The sequence below is a fragment of the Oncorhynchus mykiss genome, chromosome 10 (genome assembly GCF_013265735.2).
Source record: "Oncorhynchus mykiss isolate Arlee chromosome 10, USDA_OmykA_1.1, whole genome shotgun sequence".
Lineage (NCBI taxonomy): Eukaryota > Metazoa > Chordata > Actinopteri > Salmoniformes > Salmonidae > Oncorhynchus > Oncorhynchus mykiss.
Window position 1 is genome coordinate 67,212,823 of NC_048574.1, and position 23,721 is coordinate 67,236,543.

The 23,721-nt window shown below is 43.1% G+C and overlaps 1 protein-coding gene across 5 annotated transcripts in view; it reads left to right on the top strand.

Annotated features, from left to right (window-relative positions):
• The window catches only part of LOC110533189 (lipopolysaccharide-responsive and beige-like anchor protein), a 388,104-nt gene that overhangs the window by 354,366 nt on the left and 10,017 nt on the right, over positions 1-23,721 (top strand). For all 5 annotated transcript variants that reach the window (XM_036933632.1, XM_036933634.1, XM_036933635.1 and 2 more), the window contains 2 exons: positions 12,828-12,995; positions 23,617-23,718. In XM_036933632.1, the coding sequence (XP_036789527.1) occupies positions 12,828-12,995; positions 23,617-23,718 (270 nt within the window). The remainder of the gene's footprint in view (positions 1-12,827; positions 12,996-23,616; positions 23,719-23,721) is intronic.

Here is a 23,721-nt window from a genome sequence, read left to right on the forward strand (position 1 = left end):
GCTCCATCTCTATATATTCTATATACCCGGCTCCGTCTCTATATATCCCAGCTCCGTCTCTATATATCCCGGCTCCATCTCTATATATTCTATATATCCCGGCTCCTTCTCTATATATTCTGTATATCCCAGCTCCATCTCTATATATTCTGTATATCCCAGCTCCATCTCTATATATCCCCGCTCCATCTCTATATATCCCGCCTCCATCTCTATATATCCCAGCTCCGTCTCTATATATCCCGGCTCCGTCTCTATATATCCCGGCTCCATCTCTATATATCCCAGCTCCATCTCTATATATTCTGTATATCCCGGCTCCGTCTCTATATATCCCAGCTCCATCTCTATATATCCCGGCTCCGTCTCTATATATCCCAGCTCCATCTCTATATATCCCGGCTCCATCTCTATATATGCTATATATCCCAGCTCCACCTCTATATATTCTGTATATCCCAGCTCCGTCTCTATATATCCCAGCTCCATCTCTATATATCCCGGCTCCATCTCTATATATGCTGTATATCCCAGCTGCATCTCTATATATTCTGTATATCCCAGCTCCGTCTCTATATATCCCGGCTCCGTCTCTATATATCCCGGCTCCGTCTCTGTATATCCCGGCTCCGTCTCTCTATATCCCGGCTCCGTCTCTATATATTCTGTATATCCCAGCTCCGTCTCTATATATTCTATATATCCCAGCTCCATCTCTATATATCCCGGCTCCGTCTCTATATATTCTGTATATCCCAGCTATATCTCTATATATCCCAGCTCCATCTCTATATATTCTGTATATCCCAGCTCCGTCTCTATATATCCCGGCTCCGTCTCTATATATCCCGGCTTCTTCTCTATATATCCCAGCTCCATCTCTATATATTCTGTATATCCCGCCTCCGTCTCTATATATCCCTGCTCCATCTCTATATATTCTATATATCCCGGCACCGTCTCTATATATCCCAGCTCCATCTCTATATATCCCAGCTCCATCTCTATATATTCTGTATATCCCAGCTCCGTCTCTATATATCCCGGCTCCGTCTCTATATATCCCGTCTCCGTCTCTATATATCCCAGCTCCATCTCTATATATCCCGGCTCCGTCTCTGTATATCCCTGCTCCGTCTCTGTATATCCCGGCTCCGTCTCTATATATCCCTGCTCCGTCTCTATATATCCCTGCTCCGTCTCTGTATATCCCGGCTCCGTCTCTGTATATCCCGGCTCCGTCTCTGTATATCCCGGCTCCGTCTCTATATATCCCGGCTCCGTCTCTATATACTCTGTATATCCCAGCTCCGTCTCTATATATTCTGTATATCCCAGCTCCGTCTCTATATATTCTGTATATCCCAGCTCCGTCTCTATATATTCTATATATCCCGGCTCCGTCTCTATATATTCTGTATATCCCAGCTCCATCTCTATATATCCCACCTCCGTCTCTATATATCCCAGCTCCATCTCTATATATCCCAGCTCCATCTCTATATATCCCAGCTCCATCTCTATATATTCTATATACCCGGCTCCGTCTCTATATATCCCAGCTCCGTCTCTATATATCCCGGCTCCATCTCTATATATTCTATATATCCCGGCTCCTTCTCTATATATTCTGTATATCCCAGCTCCATCTCTATATATTCTGTATATCCCAGCTCCATCTCTATATATCCCCGCTCCATCTCTATATATCCCGCCTCCATCTCTATATATCCCAGCTCCGTCTCTATATATCCCGGCTCCGTCTCTATATATCCCGGCTCCATCTCTATATATCCCAGCTCCATCTCTATATATTCTGTATATCCCGGCTCCGTCTCTATATATCCCAGCTCCATCTCTATATATCCCGGCTCCGTCTCTATATATCCCAGCTCCATCTCTATATATCCCGGCTCCATCTCTATATATGCTATATATCCCAGCTCCACCTCTATATATTCTGTATATCCCAGCTCCGTCTCTATATATCCCAGCTCCATCTCTATATATCCCGGCTCCATCTCTATATATGCTGTATATCCCAGCTGCATCTCTATATATTCTGTATATCCCAGCTCCGTCTCTATATATCCCGGATCCATCTCTATATATTCTGTATATCCCAGCTCCGTCTCTATATATCCCGGCTCCATCTCTATATATTCTGTATATCCCAGCTCCGTCTCTATATATTCTGTGTATCCCAGCTCCATCTCTATATATTCTGTATATCCCAGCTCCGTCTCTATATATCCCGGCTCCATCTCTATATATTCTGTATATCCCAGCTATATCTCTATATATCCCAGCTCCATCTCTATATATTCTGTATATCCCAGCTCCGTCTCTATATATCCCGGCTCCGTCTCTATATATCCCGGCTCCGTCTCTATATATTCTGTATTTCCCAGCTCCATCTCTATGTATCCCAGCTCCATCTCTATATATTCTGTATATCCCGCCTCCGTCTCTATATATCCCAGCTCCATCTCTATATATTCTGTATATCCCGCCTCCGTCTCTATATATCCCAGCTCCATCTCTATATATTCTATATATCCCGGCTCCGTCTCTATATATCCCAGCTCCGTCTCTATATATCCCGGCTCCGTCTCTATATATCCCGTCTCCATCCCTATATATCCCGGCTCCGTCTCTGTATATCCCGGCTCCGTCTCTGTATATCCCGGCTCCGTCTCTGTATATCCCGGCTCCGTCTCTGTATATCCCGGCTCCGTCTCTATATATCCCGGCTCCGTCTCTATATATTCTGTATATCCCGGCTCCATCTCTATATATTCTGTATATCCCGGCTCCGTCTCTATATATTCTGTATATCCCGGCTCCATCTCTATATATTCTATATATCCCGGCTCCATCTCTATATATCCCAGCTCCGTCTCTATATATTCTTTATATCCCAGCTCCATCTCTATATATCCCGGCTCCGTCTCTATGTATTCTATATATCCCAGCTCCATCTCTATATATCCCGGCTCCGTCTCTATGTATTCTATATATCCCGGCTCCATCTCTATATATTCTGTATATCCCGGCTCCGTCTCTATATATTCTATATATCCCGGCTCCATCTCTATATATTCTGTATATCCCGGCTCCGTCTCTATATATTCTATATATATCCCGGCTCCGTCTCTATATATCCCGGCTCCGTCTCTATATATCCCGGCTCCGTCTCTGTATATCCCGGCTCCGTCTCTGTATATCCCGGCTCCGTCTCTATATATTCTGTATATCCCGGCTCCGTCTCTATATATTCTGTATATCCCGGCTCCGTCTCTATATATCCCGGCTCCGTCTCTATATATCCCGGCTCCGTCTCTGTATATCCCGGCTCCGTCTCTGTATATCCCGGCTCCGTCTCTATATATTCTGTATATCCCAGCTCCGTCTCTATATATTCTATATATCCCAGCTCCATCTCTATATATCCCGGCTCCGTCTCTATATATTCTGTATATCCCAGCTATATCTCTATATATCCCAGCTCCATCTCTATATATTCTGTATATCCCAGCTCCGTCTCTATATATCCCGGCTTCTTCTCTATATATCCCAGCTCCATCTCTATATATCCCAGCTCCATCTCTATATATTCTGTATATCCCGCCTCCGTCTCTATATATCCCAGCTCCATCTCTATATATTCTGTATATCCCGCCTCCGTCTCTATATATCCCAGCTCCATCTCTATATATTCTATATATCCCGGCTCCGTCTCTATATATCCCAGCTCCATCTCTATATATCCCAGCTCCATCTCTATATATTCTGTATATCCCAGCTCCGTCTCTATATATCCCGGCTCCGTCTCTATATATCCCGTCTCCGTCTCTGTATATCCCGGCTCCGTCTCTGTATATCCCGGCTCCGTCTCTGTATATCCCGGCTCCGTCTCTATATATCCCGGCTCCGTCTCTATATATCCCGGCTCCGTCTCTGTATATCCCGGCTCCGTCTCTGTATATCCAGGCTCCGTCTCTATATATTCTGTATATCCCGGCTCCGTCTCTATATATCCCAGCTCCATCTCTATATATTCTATATATCCCGGCTCCATCTCTATATATCCCAGCTCCATCTCTATATATCCCAGCTCCATCTCTATATATTCTGTATATCCCAGCTCCGTCTCTATATATCCCGGCTCCGTCTCTATATATCCCGTCTCCGTCTCTATATATCCCAGCTCCATCTCTATATATCCCAGCTCCATCTCTATATATTCTGTATATCCCAGCTCCGTCTCTATATATCCCGGCTCCGTCTCTATATATCCCGCCTCCGTCTCTATGTATCCCGGCTCCGTCTCTGTATATCCCAGCTCCGTCTCTATATATCCCGGCTCCGTCTCTATATATCCCGGCTCCGTCTCTATATATTCTATATATCCCGGCTCCATCTCTATATATTCTGTATATCCCGGCTCCATCTCTATATATTCTGTATATCCCGGCTCCGTCTCTATATATTCTGTATATCCCGGCTCCGTCTCTATATATTCTGTATATCCCGGCTCCGGCTCTATATATTCTGTATATCTCGGCTCCGTCTCTATATATTCTGTATATCCCGGCTCCGTCTCTATATATTCTGTATATCCCGGCTCCGTCTCTATATATTCTGTATATCCCGGCTCCGTCTCTATATATCCCGGCTCCGTCTCTATATATCCCGGCTCCGTCTCTGTATATCCCGGCTCTGTCTCTGTATATCCCGGCTCCGTCTCTATATATCCCGGCTCCGTCTCTATATATTCTGTATATCCCGGCTCCATCTCTATATATTCTGTATATCCCGGCCCCGTCTCTATATATTCTGTATATCCCGGCTCCATCTCTATATATTCTATATATCCCGGCTCCATCTCTATATATCCCAGCTCCGTCTCTATATATTCTATATATCCCAGCTCCATCTCTATATATCCCGGCTCCGTCTCTATATATTCTATATATCCCGGCTCCATCTCTATATATTCTGTATATCCCGGCTCCGTCTCTATATATTCTATATATCCCGGCTCCATCTCTATATATTCTGTATATCCCGGCTCCGTCTCTATATATTCTATATATCCCGGCTCCGTCTCTATATATCCCGGCTCCGTCTCTGTATATCCCGGCTCCGTCTCTGTATATCCCGGCTCCGTCTCTATATATTCTGTATATCCCGGCTCCTTCTCTATATATCCCGGCTCCGTCTCTATATATCCCGGCTCCGTCTCTGTATATCCCGGCTCCGTCTCTATATATTCTGTATATCCCGGCTCCGTCTCTATATATTCTGTATGTCCCGGCTCCATCTCTATATATCCCAGCTCCGTCTCTATATATTCTATATATCCCAGCTCCATCTCTATATATCCCGGCTCCGTCTCTATATATTCTATATATCCCGGCTCCATCTCTATATATTCTGTATATCCCGGCTCCGTCTCTATATATTCTATATATCCCGGCTCCATCTCTATATATTCTGTATATCCCGGCTCCATCTCTATATATTCTGTATATCCCGGCTCCGTCTCTATATATTCTGTATATCCCGGCTCCGTCTCTATATATTCTGTATATCCCGGCTCCGTCTCTATATATTCTGTATATCCCGGCTCCGTCTCTATATATTCTGTATATCCCGGCTCCGTCTCTGTATATCCCGGCTCCGTCTCTATATATCCCGGCTCCGTCTCTATATATTCTGTATATCCCGGCTCCATCTCTATATATTCTGTATTTCCCGGCTCCGTCTCTATATATTCTGTATATCCCGGCTCCATCTCTATATATTCTATATATCCCGGCTCCATCTCTATATATCCCAGCTCCGTCTCTATATATTCTTTATATCCCAGCTCCATCTCTATATATCCCGGCTCCGTCTCTATGTATTCTATATATCCCAGCTCCATCTCTATATATCCCGGCTCCGTCTCTATGTATTCTATATATCCCGGCTCCATCTCTATATATTCTGTATATCCCGGCTCCGTCTCTATATATTCTATATATCCCGGCTCCATCTCTATATATTCTGTATATCCCGGCTCCGTCTCTATATATTCTATATATATCCCGGCTCCGTCTCTATATATCCCGGCTCCGTCTCTATATATCCCGGCTCCGTCTCTGTATATCCCGGCTCCGTCTCTGTATATCCCGGCTCCGTCTCTATATATCCCAGCTCCATCTCTATATATTCTATATATCCCGGCTCCATCTCTATATATCCCAGCTCCATCTCTATATATCCCAGCTCCATCTCTATATATTCTGTATATCCCAGCTCCGTCTCTATATATCCCGGCTCCGTCTCTATATATCCCGTCTCCGTCTCTATATATCCCAGCTCCATCTCTATATATCCCAGCTCCATCTCTATATATTCTGTATATCCCAGCTCCGTCTCTATATATCCCGGCTCCGTCTCTATATATCCCGCTTCCGTCTCTATGTATCCCGGCTCCGTCTCTGTATATCCCAGCTCCGTCTCTATATATCCCGGCTCCGTCTCTATATATCCCGTCTCCGTCTCTATATATCCCGGCTCCGTCTCTGTATATCCCGGCTCCGTCTCTATATATTCTGTATATCCCGGCTCCGTCTCTATATATCCCGGCTCCGTCTCTATATATTCTATATATCCCGGCTCCATCTCTATATATTCTGTATATCCCGGCTCCGTCTCTATATATTCTATATATCCCGGCTCCATCTCTATATATTCTGTATATCCCAGCTCCATCTCTATATATTCTGTATATCCCGGCTCCGTCTCTATATATTCTGTATATCCCGGCTCCGTCTCTATATATTCTGTATATCCCGGCTCCGGCTCTATATATTCTGTATATCTCGGCTCCGTCTCTATATATTCTGTATATCCCGGCTCCGTCTCTATATATTCTGTATATCCCGGCTCCGTCTCTATATATTCTGTATATCCCGGCTCCGTCTCTATATATTCTGTATATCCCGGCTCCGTCTCTATATATCCCGGCTCCGTCTCTATATATCCCGGCTCCGTCTCTGTATATCCCGGCTCTGTCTCTGTATATCCCTGCTCCGTCTCTATATATCCCGGCTCCGTCTCTATATATTCTGTATATCCCGGCTCCATCTCTATATATTCTGTATATCCCGGCTCCGTCTCTATATATTCTGTATATCCCGGCTCCATCTCTATATATTCTATATATCCCGGCTCCATCTCTATATATCCCAGCTCCGTCTCTATATATTCTATATATCCCAGCTCCATCTCTATATATCCCGGCTCCGTCTCTATATATTCTATATATCCCGGCTCCATCTCTATATATTCTGTATATCCCGGCTCCGTCCCTATATATTCTATATATCCCGGCTCCATCTCTATATATTCTGTATATCCCGGCTCCGTCTCTATATATTCTATATATCCCGGCTCCGTCTCTATATATCCCGGCTCCGTCTCTGTATATCCCGGCTCCGTCTCTGTATATCCCGGCTCCGTCTCTATATATTCTGTATATCCCGGCTCCTTCTCTATATATCCCGGCTCCGTCTCTATATATCCCGGCTCCGTCTCTGTATATCCCGGCTCCGTCTCTATATATTCTGTATATCCCGGCTCCGTCTCTATATATTCTGTATATCCCGGCTCCATCTCTATATATCCCAGCTCCGTCTCTATATATTCTATATATCCCAGCTCCATCTCTATATATCCCGGCTCCGTCTCTATATATTCTATATATCCCGGCTCCATCTCTATATATTCTGTATATCCCGGCTCCGTCTCTATATATTCTATATATCCCGGCTCCATCTCTATATATTCTGTATATCCCGGCTCCATCTCTATACATTCTGTATATCCCGGCTCCGTCTCTATATATTCTGTATATCCCGGCTCCGTCTCTATATATTCTGTATATCCCGGCTCCGTCTCTATATATTCTGTATATCCCGGCTCCGTCTCTGTATATCCCGGCTCCGTCTCTATATATCCCGGCTCCGTCTCTATATATTCTGTATATCCCGGCTCCATCTCTATATATTCTGTATATCCCGGCTCCGGCTCTATATATTCTGTATATCCCGGCTCCATCTCTATATATTCTATATATCCCGGCTCCATCTCTATATATCCCAGCTCCGTCTCTATATATTCTTTATATCCCAGCTCCATCTCTATATATCCCGGCTCCGTCTCTATGTATTCTATATATCCCGGCTCCATCTCTATATATCCCGGCTCCGTCTCTATGTATTCTATATATCCCGGCTCCATCTCTATATATTCTGTATATCCCGGCTCCGTCTCTATATATTCTATATATCCCGGCTCCATCTCTATATATTCTGTATATCCCGGCTCCGTCTCTATATATTCTATATATATCCCGGCTCCGTCTCTATATATCCCGGCTCCGTCTCTATATATCCCGGCTCCGTCTCTGTATATCCCGGCTCCGTCTCTGTATATCCCGGCTCCGTCTCTATATATTCTGTATATCCCGGCTCCGTCTCTATATATTCTGTATATCCCGGCTCCGTCTCTATATATCCCGGCTCCGTCTCTATATATTCTGTATATCCCAGCTCCGTCTCTATATATTCTATATATCCCAGCTCCATCTCTATATATCCCGGCTCCGTCTCTATATATTCTGTATATCCCAGCTATATCTCTATATATCCCAGCTCCATCTCTATATATTCTGTATATCCCAGCTCCGTCTCTATATATCCCGGCTCCGTCTCTATATATCCCGGCTCCGTCTCTATATATCCCGGCTTCTTCTCTATATATCCCAGCTCCATCTCTATATATTCTGTATATCCCGCCTCCGTCTCTATATATCCCAGCTCCATCTCTATATATTCTGTATATCCCGCCTCCGTCTCTATATATCCCAGCTCCATCTCTATATATTCTATATATCCCGGCTCCGTCTCTATATATCCCAGCTCCATCTCTATATATCCCAGCTCCATCTCTATATATTCTGTATATCCCAGCTCCGTCCCTATATATCCCGGCTCCGTCTCTATATATCCCGTCTCCGTCTCTGTATATCCCGGCTCCGTCTCTGTATATCCCGGCTCCGTCTCTGTATATCCCGGCTCCGTCTCTATATATCACGGCTCCGTCTCTATATATCCCGGCTCCGTCTCTATATATCCCAGCTCCATCTCTATATATCCCAGCTCCATCTCTATATATTCTATATATCCCGGCTCCATCTCTATATATCCCAGCTCCATCTCTATATATCCCAGCTCCGTCTCTATATATCCCGGCTCCGTCTCTATATATCCCGTCTCCGTCTCTATATATCCTAGCTCCATCTCTATATATCCCAGCTCCATCTCTATATATTCTGTATATCCCAGCTCCGTCTCTATATATCCCGGCTCCGTCTCTATATATCCCGCCTCCGTCTCTATATATCCCGGCTCCGTCTCTGTATATCCCAGCTCCGTCTCTATATATCCCGGCTCCGTCTCTATATATCCCGGCTCCGTCTCTGTATATCCCGGCTCCGTCTCTATATATTCTGTATATCCCGGCTCCGTCTCTATATATCCCGGCTCCGTCTCTATATATTCTATATATCCCGGCTCCATCTCTATATATTCTGTATATCCCGGCTCCGTCTCTATATATTCTATATATCCCGGCTCCATCTCTATATATTCTGTATATCCCCGGCTCCATCTCTATATATTCTGTATATCCCGGCTCCGTCTCTATATATTCTGTATATCCCGGCTCCGTCTCTATATATTCTGTATATCCCGGCTCCGGCTCTATATATTCTGTATATCCCGGCTCCGTCTCTATATATTCTGTATGTCCCGGCTCCGTCTCTATATATTCTGTATATCCCGGCTCCGTCTCTATATATTCTGTATATCCCGGCTCCGTCTCTATATATTCTGTATATCCCGGCTCCGTCTCTATATATCCCGGCTCCGTCTCTATATATCCCGGCTCCGTCTCTGTATATCCCGGCTCTGTCTCTGTATATCCCGGCTCCGTCTCTATATATCCCGGCTCCGTCTCTATATATTCTGTATATCCCGGCTCCATCTCTATATATTCTGTATATCCCGGCTCCGTCTCTATATATTCTGTATATCCCGGCTCCATCTCTATATATTCTATATATCCCGGCTCCATCTCTATATATCCCAGCTCCGTCTCTATATATTCTATATATCCCAGCTCCATCTCTATATATCCCGGCTCCGTCTCTATATATTCTATATATCCCGGCTCCATCTCTATATATTCTGTATATCCCGGCTCCGTCTCTATATATTCTGTATATCCCGGCTCCGTCTCTATATATTCTGTATATCCCGGCTCCATCTCTATATATCCCAGCTCCGTCTCTATATATTCTATATATCCCAGCTCCATCTCTATATATCCCGGCTCCGTCTCTATATATTCTATATATCCCGGCTCCATCTCTATATATTCTGTATATCCCGGCTCCATCTCTATATATTCTGTATATCCCGGCTCCGTCTCTATATATTCTGTATATCCCGGCTCCGTCTCTATATATTCTGTATATCCCGGCTCCGTCTCTATATATTCTGTATATCCCGGCTCCGTCTCTATATATCCCGGCTCCGTCTCTATATATCCCGGCTCCGTCTCTATATATCCCAGCTCCGTCTCTGTATATCCCGGCTCCGTCTCTATATATTCTGTATATCCCGGCTCCGTCTCTATATATCCCGGCTCCGTCTCTATATATCCCGGCTCCGTCTCTATATATCCCAGCTCCGTCTCTATATATCCCGGCTCCGTCTCTATATATCCCGGCTCCGTCTCTATATATCCCGGCTCCGTCTCTATATATCCCGGCTCCGTCTCTATATATCCCGGCTCCGTCTCTATATATCCCGGCTCCGTCTCTGTATATCCCGGCTCCGTCTCTATATCTCCCGGCTCCATCTCTATATATCCCAGCTCCATCTCTATATATCCCGGCTCCGTCTCTATATATCCCGGCTCCATCTCTATATATCCCGGCTCCATCTCTATCCCCCAGCTCTCATCTACAACCCCATTCAGAACCACTCTGGAGATCTACAAAAGGCCTGTGATTCAATTTTGAAAGGCAGAAGCTCTCTATCTCTCCATCTCCTGTAAAGGGGGAAGAGAGGGCGGGGAAGAGGGTCGGGGAAGAGAGAGACCATTGTGTGTCTGTCTCAGGGGTGTGCGACCGGAACACGAACATGGCTTTAATCTTACACGCGTTCAACAGCTGCTGTCCCGCTCCCCGTCACCCCCCCCCCCCCCCCCCCCCCCAGGTTAAAGAATAGGACTGATTTGATCAATTTACTACACTTGATTTGGAAACAGCGACACTCCCCACCTTGCTCATAGTGCCCTGTTGATTGAATGTAATCTGAAATTGAAGTGGGTGGGGGTGTATTTAAAGGGATAGTTCTCCCAAATGACATATTGGTTTCCTTACCCTGTTAGTGGTCTATGGACAAGGTGTAACAGCAATCCATACTTATGTTTTAGCAGTTGTTGCACAAATACCATTCATCCATGGGACTGATATTAGCGTTTTTTCACCTCATGTTCAAATCATCTACAAATGACTTTGTTGAGCTTCGCAATCAATGTGAGATACTTTTTTAGATACTTAAAACCTGTAACACCCACGTGTTAGAATGAAGTCTTAGATTTGGCATAGTTCCTGCACTGTGCAGAAATGAATCCATAATTAGGAATCTGTAATTATTTTCTAGTGTATATATGAACTGTCAGACGTTTTTAATATTCCATAGCTGTGATGTCTTGGTTAACTGTGTCTGTAAGAAGCTGAGCCAGACTGCGCACATGGACACACACACTACAATTATCCCTCTCTTTATCCAGATAAAAGGTCATTATGAAACAGACAGTGAAGCTGACACCCAGACAGAAATGCACCCTGGGTTACAGAACAGCGAAGTGTGTCTGTAATACTAGATAAATATTCACTGACTGACTGTAGAGGTCACAGTATGACGAGGGTACGGCCTGTTAGACAGCCGTGGTGCTGTTACTATGGGCCTGCAATCTGACAGAAATTACACACACACACACACACACACACACACAAACACCAAGAGACAATATTTACACTCCTGTGAAGATCAGTGTGAGACTGTGAGCTCATCTGGAAGGTGTACAATAGTTACTCCAGCAGGCACATGGAACAACTAGGTGTATAATGGTTCAGAGAGTGTGTTTTTACTCCAGCAGACACATGCAACAACTAGGTATATTAATGTTTCAGAGAGTGTGTTTTTACTCCAACAGACACATGCAACAACTCGGTATATTAATGGTTCAGAGAGTGTGTTTTTACTCCAGCAGACACATGCAACAACTCGGTATATTAATGTTTCAGAGAGTGTGTTTTTACTCCAGCAGACACATGCAACAACTAGGTATATTAATGTTTCAGAGAGTGTGTTTTTACTCCAGCAGACACATGCAACAACTCGGTATATTAATGTTTCTGAGAGTGCGTTTTTTTGCTCAGCACATTTGTTTGCAAGTAGACGGTTTATATGATGGAATATTGAGACATTTTATGTTAATTACAGTTTTAGACATGTTATTTTAGAACGCTTGCCATTAGTGTTGTTGCTGTAATACTACTGTAAATTGTGTAGCTTGTATGTCAAGTGGCAAATACATTACATCAAGTACAGTAAAATAAATTGCTACTGTATTTTAATATTTCATAACTAGAATAAAAATCAGGGCTGTGGCTCATATGGTGTGTGTGTTTCCAGGGAAGCTGACCCAGATAGTGTTTGGTCACCGTGACGTGGTGACGTGTCTGGCCAGGTCTGAGTCGTACATCGGAGGGGACTGCTACGTCCTGTCAGGCTCCAGAGACGCCACGTTACTGCTCTGGTACTGGAATGGAAAACACAGCAGCATCGGAGAGAACCCCGGAAGTGAGTACACTCCTTATGCTAGGGGGGGAAATCCTACAGTAATATGAAGAGTCTGAGTCTGCGTTTACACAGGCAGCCCAATTCAGATTTTTTTTTCTTCTTATTAATTGGTCTTTTGACCAATCAGATCAGCTCTTTTGCCAATAATTGGGAAAACAGTCAGAATAGGGCTGCCTGTGTAAAGTACCACACTGTCGCCCAGAACCCTCTTTCTCAGAGACAGGTCTGACTGTATTTACGGCCCCAGTCTGTAAAGTAACAACTAGTTTCAGCTGACCACACTAGGTCGCCTTCACACAGATTGGATTTCAGGGAACTGACTGTGGGCAAGAAATGGCCTCTCGCTCTATAGTGTGTGTGTGTGTGTGTGTTAGAGAGAAAGTTGGTGTGTGTGAGAGAACGTTAGTTTGTGTGTGTGCGCACATACATCTGTGTGTGTGTGTGTTGTCCCTCCATGTGTGTGTGAGTGAAAGTGAGAGTCCGAGGACCACTGAGAGACGGTAAATGTGACGTGGGGGTCGCTGGTCACATGAAAGCCCACCACCTTCCATCTGATCTGATCTGATCCATCTGTTAGAACAGTCATGAGAAGTGCAAAACGTTACCGTTGGGGGCCGCCCCTTACAGCCCTTACTCTTACCGTGACATATGACACGGACCATGATGATCAAAGGACTAAACACAGCACATAGCAGTGAGAGTCACTGCCTCCATGGTACTAATTTGGCTGGCTTAGAGACCCTTACATCCCGTTAAGTGCTCTGCTACAAATGGACCGCAATTTATGACAAATTGTGATTTGGTTAATAAGACGCATCGGTTGTTGATCTGGAACATGGAACGTTAGATGACAGCGTGTCACTGACCTCATCTGGTGTTTTGGATGTGGATGTCGCAGTCTTTCCCACCACGAGTGGAATTTACCAAGACGTGTTTCTAAAACTAAAATGAACCAGAACTGTGGTACAGGGCTACGGGGAAGGTGGGCATGTTGCTTAAGTTACAGATTTTGACGGCTATTTTACAGATTTTGGCTGCTATTTTACAGATTTGGCTGTTATTTTACATATTTTGACTGCTATTTTACAGATTTGACTGCTATTTTACAGATTTGGCTGTTATTTTACATATTTTGACTGCTATTTTACAGATTTGACTGCTATTTTACAGATTTGGCTGTTATTTTACAGATTTTGGCTGTTATTTTACAGATTTTGACTGCTATTTTACAGATTTTGGCTGTTATTTTACAGATTTTGACTGCTATTTTACAGATTTGGCTGCTATTTTACAGATTTTGACTGCTATTTTACAGATTTGGCTGCTATTTTACAGATTTGGCTGCTATTTTACAGATTTGGTTGCTATTTTACAGATTTTGACTGCTGTTTTACAGATTTTGACTGCTATTTTACAGATTTTGGCTGCTATTTCACAGATTTTGGCTGCCATTTTACAGATTTTGGCTGCCATTTTACAGATTTGGCTGCTATTTTACAGATTTTGGCTGCTGTTTTACAGATTTTGACTGCTATTTTACAGATTTTGGCTGCTATTTCACAGATTTGACTGCTGTGTTAAAGATTTTGACTGCTTTTTTACAGATTTTGACTGCTATTTCACAGATTTTGGCTGCCATTTTACAGATTTGGCTGCCATTTTACAGATTTGGCTGCTATTTTACAGATTTTGGCTGCTGTTTTACAGATTTTGACTGCTGTTTTACAGATTTTTGGCTGCTATTTTACAGATTTAGGCTGCTATTTCACAGATTTGACTGCTGTGTTAAAGATTTTGACAGCTTTTTTACAGATTTTGGCTGCTATTTCACAGATTTTGGCTGCCATTTTACAGATTTTGGCTGCCATTTTACAGATTTGGCTGCTATTTTACAGATTTTGGCTGCTGTTTTACAGATTTTGACTGCTGTTTTACAGATTTTGGCTGCTATTTTACAGATTTTGGCTGCTGTTTTACAGATTTTGGCTGTTATTTTACAGATTTTGGCTGTTATTTTACAGATTTTGACTGCTATTTTACAGATTTTGGCTGTTATTTTACAGATTTTGACTGCTATTTTACAGATTTGGCTGCTATTTTACAGATTTTGACTGCTATTTTACAGATTTGGCTGCTATTTTACAGATTTGGCTGCTATTTTACAGATTTGGTTGCTATTTTACAGATTTTGACTGCTGTTTTACAGATTTTGACTGCTATTTTACAGATTTTGGCTGCTATTTCACAGATTTTGGCTGCCATTTTACAGATTTTGGCTGCCATTTTACAGATTTGGCTGCTATTTTACAGATTTTGGCTGCTGTTTTACAGATTTTGACTGCTATTTTACAGATTTTGGCTGCTATTTCACAGATTTGACTGCTGTGTTAAAGATTTTGACTGCTTTTTTACAGATTTTGACTGCTATTTCACAGATTTTGGCTGCCATTTTACAGATTTGGCTGCCATTTTACAGATTTGGCTGCTATTTTACAGATTTTGGCTGCTGTTTTACAGATTTTGACTGCTGTTTTACAGATTTTTGGCTGCTATTTTACAGATTTAGGCTGCTATTTCACAGATTTGACTGCTGTGTTAAAGATTTTGACAGCTTTTTTACAGATTTTGGCTGCTATTTCACAGATTTTGGCTGCCATTTTACAGATTTTGGCTGCCATTTTACAGATTTGGCTGCTATTTTACAGATTTTGGCTGCTGTTTGACAGATTTTGGCTGCTGTTTTACAGATTTTGACTGCTATTTTACAGATTTTGACTGCTATTTTACAGATTGACTGCTATTTTACAGATTTTGACTGCTATTTTACAGATTTTGACTGCTATTTTACAGATTTTGACTGTTATTCTATAGATTTGGCTGCTATTTGACAGATTTTGGCTGCTATTTTACAGATTTTGACTGCTATTTTACAGATTTTGACTGCTATTTTACAGATTTTGGCTGCTATTTTACAGATTTTGACTGCTATTTTACAGATTTTGACTGCTATTTTACAGATTTTGGCTGCTGTTTTACAGATTTTGACTGCTATTTTACAGATTTTGACTGCTGTGTTAAAGATTTTGACTGCTTTTTTACAGATTTTGGCTGCTATTTTACAGATTTTGGCTGCTGTTTTACAGATTTTGGCTGCTGTGTTAAAGATTTTGACTGCTTTTTTACAGATTTTGGCTGCTATTTTACAGATTTGGCTGCTATTTGGGGATTTTGCAGTCGAGGTATTCCTTTTTTCCGAGGTGTAAATTATTATTGGTCCGCATATTCGGTTAATTCTATATTATATAAATAAGTACATGTATAATATATTACCATATGAGGTTATTACTTCACACATGGATGATTACATCACTCTGAGGATAATCAGTAGAAATGTACATTTCATTAATAAAACATGCATACTGTGGGCTGTGTTAATTTATACCAAATAGATCAAGCAAGAAAAGATGATTACATTCTACATACATTAAATGATGTGTGTTCCTTATGCATCCCCAATTCCACATCGGCTACGCATGACTTTAAGGTTGGCAGATTTGATTGAATGGGGCAGTTGGTATAGGTCTAGGGTATCTGTGTCGATATATACGTTGTTCTTCTCCTGCCTCAGGCAGTGCCAGTTTGCATGGTGCACAGTCTAGTAGTGAATCTAGCATGTGTGTTTGTATCAAGTGTGTGTACAGTGCCTTCAGAAAGTATTCATACCCATTGACTTATTCCACATTTTGTTGTTTGTTGTTACAGCCTGAATTCAAAATGGATTAAATATGATTTTTTTCTCTTACCCATCTACACTCAATACCCCATAATGACAAATAGAAAACATGATTTTAGAAATGTTACCAAAGTTATTGATAATGAAATACAGAAATATCTCATTTACATAAGTATTCACACCCCTGAGTCAATACTTTGTAGAAGCAGTCTTTCTGGGTACGTCTCTAAGAGCTTTCCACACCTGCATTGTGCAACATTTGCCCATTTATTATTGCTAGACAACCATTTTCAGGTCTTGCCATAGATTTTCAAGTAGATTTAAGTCAAACTGTATCTCGGCAACTCAAGAACATTCAATGTCGTCTTAGTAAGCAACTCCAGTGTATATTTGGACTTGTGTTTTAGGTTATTGTCCTGCTGAAACGTGAATTTGTCTGGTGGACAGCAGACTGAACCATGTTTTCCTCTAGGATTTTGCCTGTGCTTAGCTCCATTACATGTATATTTTATCCTGTTAAACTCCAGAGTCCATAATGATTGCAAGCATACCCATAACATGATGCAGCCACTAATATGCTGGAAAATATGGAGAGTGGTACTCAGTAATGTGTTGTATTGGATTTGCCCCAAACATAACACTTTGTATTCAGGACAACAAGTTAATTGCTTTGTCACATTTTTTGCAGTATTACTTTAGTGCCTTGTTGCAAACAGGATGGATGTTTGGGAGTATTTGTATTCTGTACAGGCATCCTTATTTTCCCTCTGTCAATTAGGTCAATTATTGTGGAGTAACTACAATGTTGTTGATCCATCCTCAGTTTTCTACTATCACAGCCAATTAACTCTGTAACTGTTTTAAAGTCACCATTGGCCTCATGGTGAAATCCCGGTTTCCTTCCTCTCCGGCATCTGAGTTAGGAAAGACACCTGTATCTTTGTCGTGACTGGGTGTATTGATACACCATCCAAAGTGTAACTTCACCATGCTCGAATGGATATTCAATGTCTTAAAAAAAAAATGTGTATCTACCAATAGTAGGTGCCCTTCTTTGCGGGGCATTGGAAAACCTTCCTGGTCTTTGTGGTTGAATCGGTGTTTGAAATTCACTGCTCGACTGGGGGACCTTACAGATAATTGTATGTGTGGGGAACAGAGATCGGAGATCATGAACAGAGATCATGATTTAAAAATCATGTTGAACACGTAAGTCCATGCAACTTATTGTGACTTTTTAAGCATTTCTACTACTGAACTAATTTAGGCTTGCCATAACAAAGGGCTTGAATACTTATTGACTCAAGGCATTTCAGCTTTTCATTTGTAAAAATATTTATAAACATAATACCACTATAATATCATGGGGTATTGTGTGACCTGTGACACATTTTTTTAAATTTGATACTTTTTTTATTCAGCCTATAACTCAACAAAATGTGGAAAAATTAAAGCCATGTAAATACATTTCTGAAGGCTCTGTATCTGTATATGTGCATCTGTTATTCTTCGGCCTGAGCCAGCCAGCCTGCGTTGTGTACAGGGTAGTTTGTGTGAATCAAGTGTGTCTCTGTCTGTCTGTCTGTCTCTGTCTCAGTCTCTCTGTCTCTCTCTCTCTCTCTGTTGGTCTCTGTCTCGATCTCTCTGTCTCTGTCTCTCTGTCTCGGTCTCTCTCTGTCTCGGTCTCTCTCTGTCTCGGTCTCTCTCTGTCTCGGTCTCTCTCTGTCTCGGTCTCTCTCTGTCTCGGTCTCTCTCTGTCTCGGTCTCTCTCTGTCTCGGTCTCTCTCTGTCTCGGTCTCTCTCTGTCTCGGTCTCTCTCTGTCTCGGTCTCTCTGTCTCGGTCTCTCTCTCTGTGTCGGTCGGTCTCTCTGTGTCGGTCGGTCTCTGTGTCGGTCGGTCTCTCTGTGTCGGTCGGTCTCTCTGTGTCGGTCGGTCTCTCTGTGTCGGTCGGTCTTTCTGTGTCGGTCTGTCTTTCTGTGTCGGTCTGTCTCTCTGTGTCGGTCTGTCTCTCTGTGTCGGTCTGTCTCTCTGTGTCGGTCTGTCTCTCTGTGTCGGTCTGTCTCTCTGTGTCGGTCTGTCTCTCTGTGTCGGTCTGTCTCTCTGTGTCGGTCTGTCTCTCTGTGTCGGTCTGTCTCTCTGTGTCGGTCTGTCGCTCTGTGTCGGTCTGTCTCTCTGTGTCTGTCGGTTTCTCTGTGTCGGTCTCTGAGTGTTTGTGCATATGTGTGTGTGCATCTGTTATTCTCCAGCTTGCCAGATTCTGCATGGTGCAGCAGTGAGTTTTAGCAGCAGTACTTTAATCAGTCCGGCCCACCACCACAATATGATGCTCCATTGCTCTAGACCGCATCAGGGTCTGCTAACCATAGGGCACGAACGAACACACACACCAGAGATTCCTTTATTCTCCCGCCAAACACAGTGCTTTCAAGTTCAGACCCCAAACACACACGCACACAGACACACAAGCTAGTTCCTGTTTAGCTGCTGGCTGACGCAAATTAGCCTTCTCTGTGCCAAATGTGTCTGCAGTATCCAAATGTTTAATTTGCACACACACACACATCTACACAATCAGTGCCTGATCCGTACACTCTTCTCTGTGTGAGTGAGTGAAGAGCAGTAGAGAGCATACACAGTGGGTGGGGATTCTGCAGACTATACTGACCTCTGGTGGCTCAACGGTAGAACACACAGGTTTATGGGTCGTCCCCCACACATTTTAAACCATTACTTTTTAATAAAGATACATTTAGGAAGTAGCCTCTAGATAATCATTCAGTGAACAACAGCTGAAATTATATATTTTTTCTCTCTAAGCATTACACACACACAAACACACACACATTTCTCTTTCCCCAGGTAAATGATACCCTTCTCAGTACACACACACACACAAACACACACACATTTCTCTTTCCCCAGGTAAATGATACCCTTCTCAGTACACACACACACACACACACACACACACACACACACACACATTTATCTTTCCCCAGGTAAATGATGCCCTTCTCAGTACACACACACAAACACATTTCTTTTTCCCCAGGTAAATGATACCCTTCTCAGTACACACACACACACACACACACATTTCTCTTTCCCCAGGTAAATGATACCCTTCTCAGTACACACACACACACACACACACGTACGTTAGCGGTGTTGGTTTTATGTATTATATTGTAATCAGATGTCTGCCTAATGCAAACCAAATGGTGGTGAGCAGCTCAAAAGGTTAAACGATACACCAATATATCAGTTTTATTGATCTTCCACGGGCAAAATCCCACATCACGCTTTAATCCTCGCCGTTGTAGGACATAAATCAGAGTTTCTGACGTTTAGGGTGTTTGACAGTTAACTTAATGAAATCTATACATGGAGAGATCATGACCTGTTGGTCTGGTGTGGCCACAGTGTCAGCATGGTGGAACGTAGTTGGAAAGTCGTCAGGGCGCTTGCCTGGGCCTTTAAAAGCCGTTAAAATACTTCACTGAAATGAACTTAAAGGGGTTGTCCATCATACCAGGAGCCTTTTTACTTTACAGGGGAGGTCAGTGGAGGTACAGAACGTTCTGCCTTTACTGTGTTTAGGGTTACTACCCACCAAGCTGAAGGCAGTTAGTGTATCAGAGGAGTCTGCACTAATTAAAGATTTACACACGTTGTGTTTTTACTCCAGAAAGTTCAGGAGTCAGTCATTTATGTGTATTGAGTTAAACTTAACCAAAGTCTAATTCAATTGCGGAGTGAAGTTGTTAAATGTGCAGTCAAAATACTCTAATTTATACCAAAGCTTGTTGGTTTGCACAATGGCTATATAGTGGGAAAAGGGCTAGTGAAGAGGCACATCAATGGTGAACATAGTCAGCTATCTCCTAGGTGTGTTCCCTACAACATTAATGGTGAACATAGTCAGCTATCTCCTAGGTGTGTTCCCTACAACATCAATGGTGAACATAGTCAGCTATCTCCTAGGTGTGTTCCCTACAACATCAATGGTGAACATAGTCAGCTATCTCCTAGGTGTGTTCTCTACAACATCAATGGTGAACATAGTCAGCTATCTCCTAGGTGTGTTCTCTACAACATCAATGGTGAACATAGTCAGCTATCTCCTAGGTGTGTTCTCTACAACATCAATGGTGAACATAGTCAGCTATCTCCAAGGTATGTTCCCTACAACATCAATGGTGAACATAGTCAGCTATCTCCTAGGTGTGTTCTCTACAACATCAATGGTGAACATAGTCAGCTATCTCCTAGGTGTGTTCCCTACAACATCAATGGTGAACATAGTCAGCTATCTCCTAGGTGTGTTCCCTACAACATCAATGGTTAACATAGTCAGCTATCTCCTAGGTGTGTTCCCTACAACATCAATGGTGAACATAGTCAGCTATCTCCTAGGTGTGTTCTCTACAACATCAATGGTGAACATAGTCAGCTATCTCCTAGGTGTGTTCTCTACAACATCAATGGTGAACATAGTCAGCTATCTCCTAGGTGTGTTCTCTACAACATCAATGGTGAACATAGTCAGCTATCTCCTAGGTGTGTTCTCTACAACATCAATGGTTAACATAGTCAGCTATCTCCTAGGTGTGTTCCCTACAACATCAATGGTTAACATAGTCAGCTATCTCCTAGGTGTGTTCTCTACAACATCAATGGTGAACATAGTCAGCTATCTCCTAGGTGTGTTCTCTACAACATCAATGGTGAACATAGTCAGCTATCTCCTAGGTGTGTTCCCTACAACATCAATGGTGAACATAGTCAGCTATCTCCTAGGTGTGTTCCCTACAACATCAATGGTGAACATAGTCAGCTATCTCCTAGGTGTGTTCCCTACAACATCAATGGTGAACATAGTCAGCTATCTCCAAGGTATGTTCCCTACAACATCAATGGTGAACATAGTCAGCTATCTCCTAGGTGTGTTCTCTACAACATCAATGGTGAACATAGTCAGCTATCTCCAAGGTATGTTCCCTACAACATCAATGGTGAACATAGTCAGCTATCTCCTAGGTGTGTTCCCTACAACATCAATGGTGAACATAGTCAGCTATCTCCAAGGTATGTTCCCTACAACATCAATGGTGAACATAGTCAGCTATCTCCTAGGTGTGTTCTCTACAACATCAATGGTGAACATAGTCAGCTATCTCCAAGGTATGTTCCCTACAACATCAATGGTGAACATAGTCAGCTATCTCCTAGGTGTGTTCTCTACAACATCAATGGTGAACATAGTCAGCTATCTCCTAGGTGTGTTCCCTACAACATCAATGGTGAACATAGTCAGCTATCTCCTAGGTATGTTCTCTCCAACATCAATGGTGAACATAGTCAGCTATCTCCTAGGTGTGTTCCCTACAACATCAATGGTGAACATAGTCAGCTATCTCCAAGGTATGTTCCCTACAACATCAATGGTGAACATAGTCAGCTATCTCCTAGGTATGTTCTCTCCAACATCACTCCTCAGAACGTGCTGTTCCAATCCTCAAGGCTCAGCAAAGTAACAGCATATTCTATAGGTGGCTCCCATGTAAAACAATTCGGTATTTAACAACCATGTCCATTCTAGCTTTTCCATTTCTATGACTTCCTTCTTGAAGTGCTGTCTGTCGGTCTGTCTCCTGCTGTAGTTGAACTTGACCCCGTCCTCTCCTCTGTTTGAGAAGACCCAGGGCACCGTGCGAGACGTGGCGTTGAGACTCCCTCTGTCTGATAGTGACCTCCTAATCAACTGCAGTGTGGGACTGACTGTGGTACAGTGCTTTAGCAGCTTTACTATGACCTCTGACCTCTCACCCCACATCAAAGGGAGCAGGGGTCAGCTGGGACCCCCTGTTAAACACCAATATTATCAGTGCAGCAACCTGGCTCCTGTACAGCAACCTGGCTCCTGTAAAGCACCACAAAGTGGCAGACAGACTTTACCATCCCTCAGAGAGAGGGAGGGAGGTTTGACTCTCTCTTCTCTGTCTACTCTGCAGTGCATGTCCGTTGGCTGTATTTACTTAACACGTTTCATCACTGACTGATGTAGTGGTCAACATTGTGGTATATCCAACACTGGGCAGTACCAGTATTGGCAGGACAGGTGTTGATTGGTTGGAGCTAACCCAGAGCAGAACTCTTGTTTGGGCTCTTGTCTCTGATGGCTCAGCCCAATGCAAGTGAATGATGGGCTGTTCTTTTTGGCACATCTCTTTCTCTTCTCTCTCTCCTCCTCATCTCCTAAAGGACGGTGTCAGAGCCCAGTCTCTTGTCTTGAGGCATCTGGAGTTGGTTAGGCTCTTCTGGGGGAGTTCAGTGTATTAAAGGAAGAGGGAGACTGTTAGTGACAAGTGTTGGAGAGAGAGAGTGGAGATGCTATCGCTAGAGTCCTGTCTGTTTGCTGAGAGGGGTGGGGGTGAGTTGGGAGTGTGTCTGGTCTGGGTCTCTGATGAATAATAATTATTCTAGAATAAATGGCAGCTACTATGCTCTAGTTCCAGTGATGTCAGAGTCCACCACATAGCCACCCACTCTTAAATAAGGACCAATTCTCACAACCACCCCACACCCAGTGGCTAAAACCACTGACAGTTATGATGAGAGCTCGTCAGAATCACTCTGCATTGTTTTTTAGCCGGAGCACATACTCTGACAACATGTTGTCATTCATTTCTGAATTTTAATTTCTATGTGGTGAAATGCATGACCATAAAGTGGGTCTTCCACTTTGAATATTCCAAGCATCACATTCTGAGGCATTATGACTTGTAGGAAAATGTTTGTGGAATTACCGCCCTCTAGTGGCTGTAAAATGTACATGCCCACACCTGATTTCCATTGGCTAACGTGCGTTTGTGTGTTTTTCCCCAGCTGAGTTTGTGACGCCCAGAGCCATTCTGACGGGTCATGACTGTGAGGTGACCTGCGCCAGTGTGTGTGCCGAGCTGGGACTGGTCATCAGTGGCTGCAGAGGTG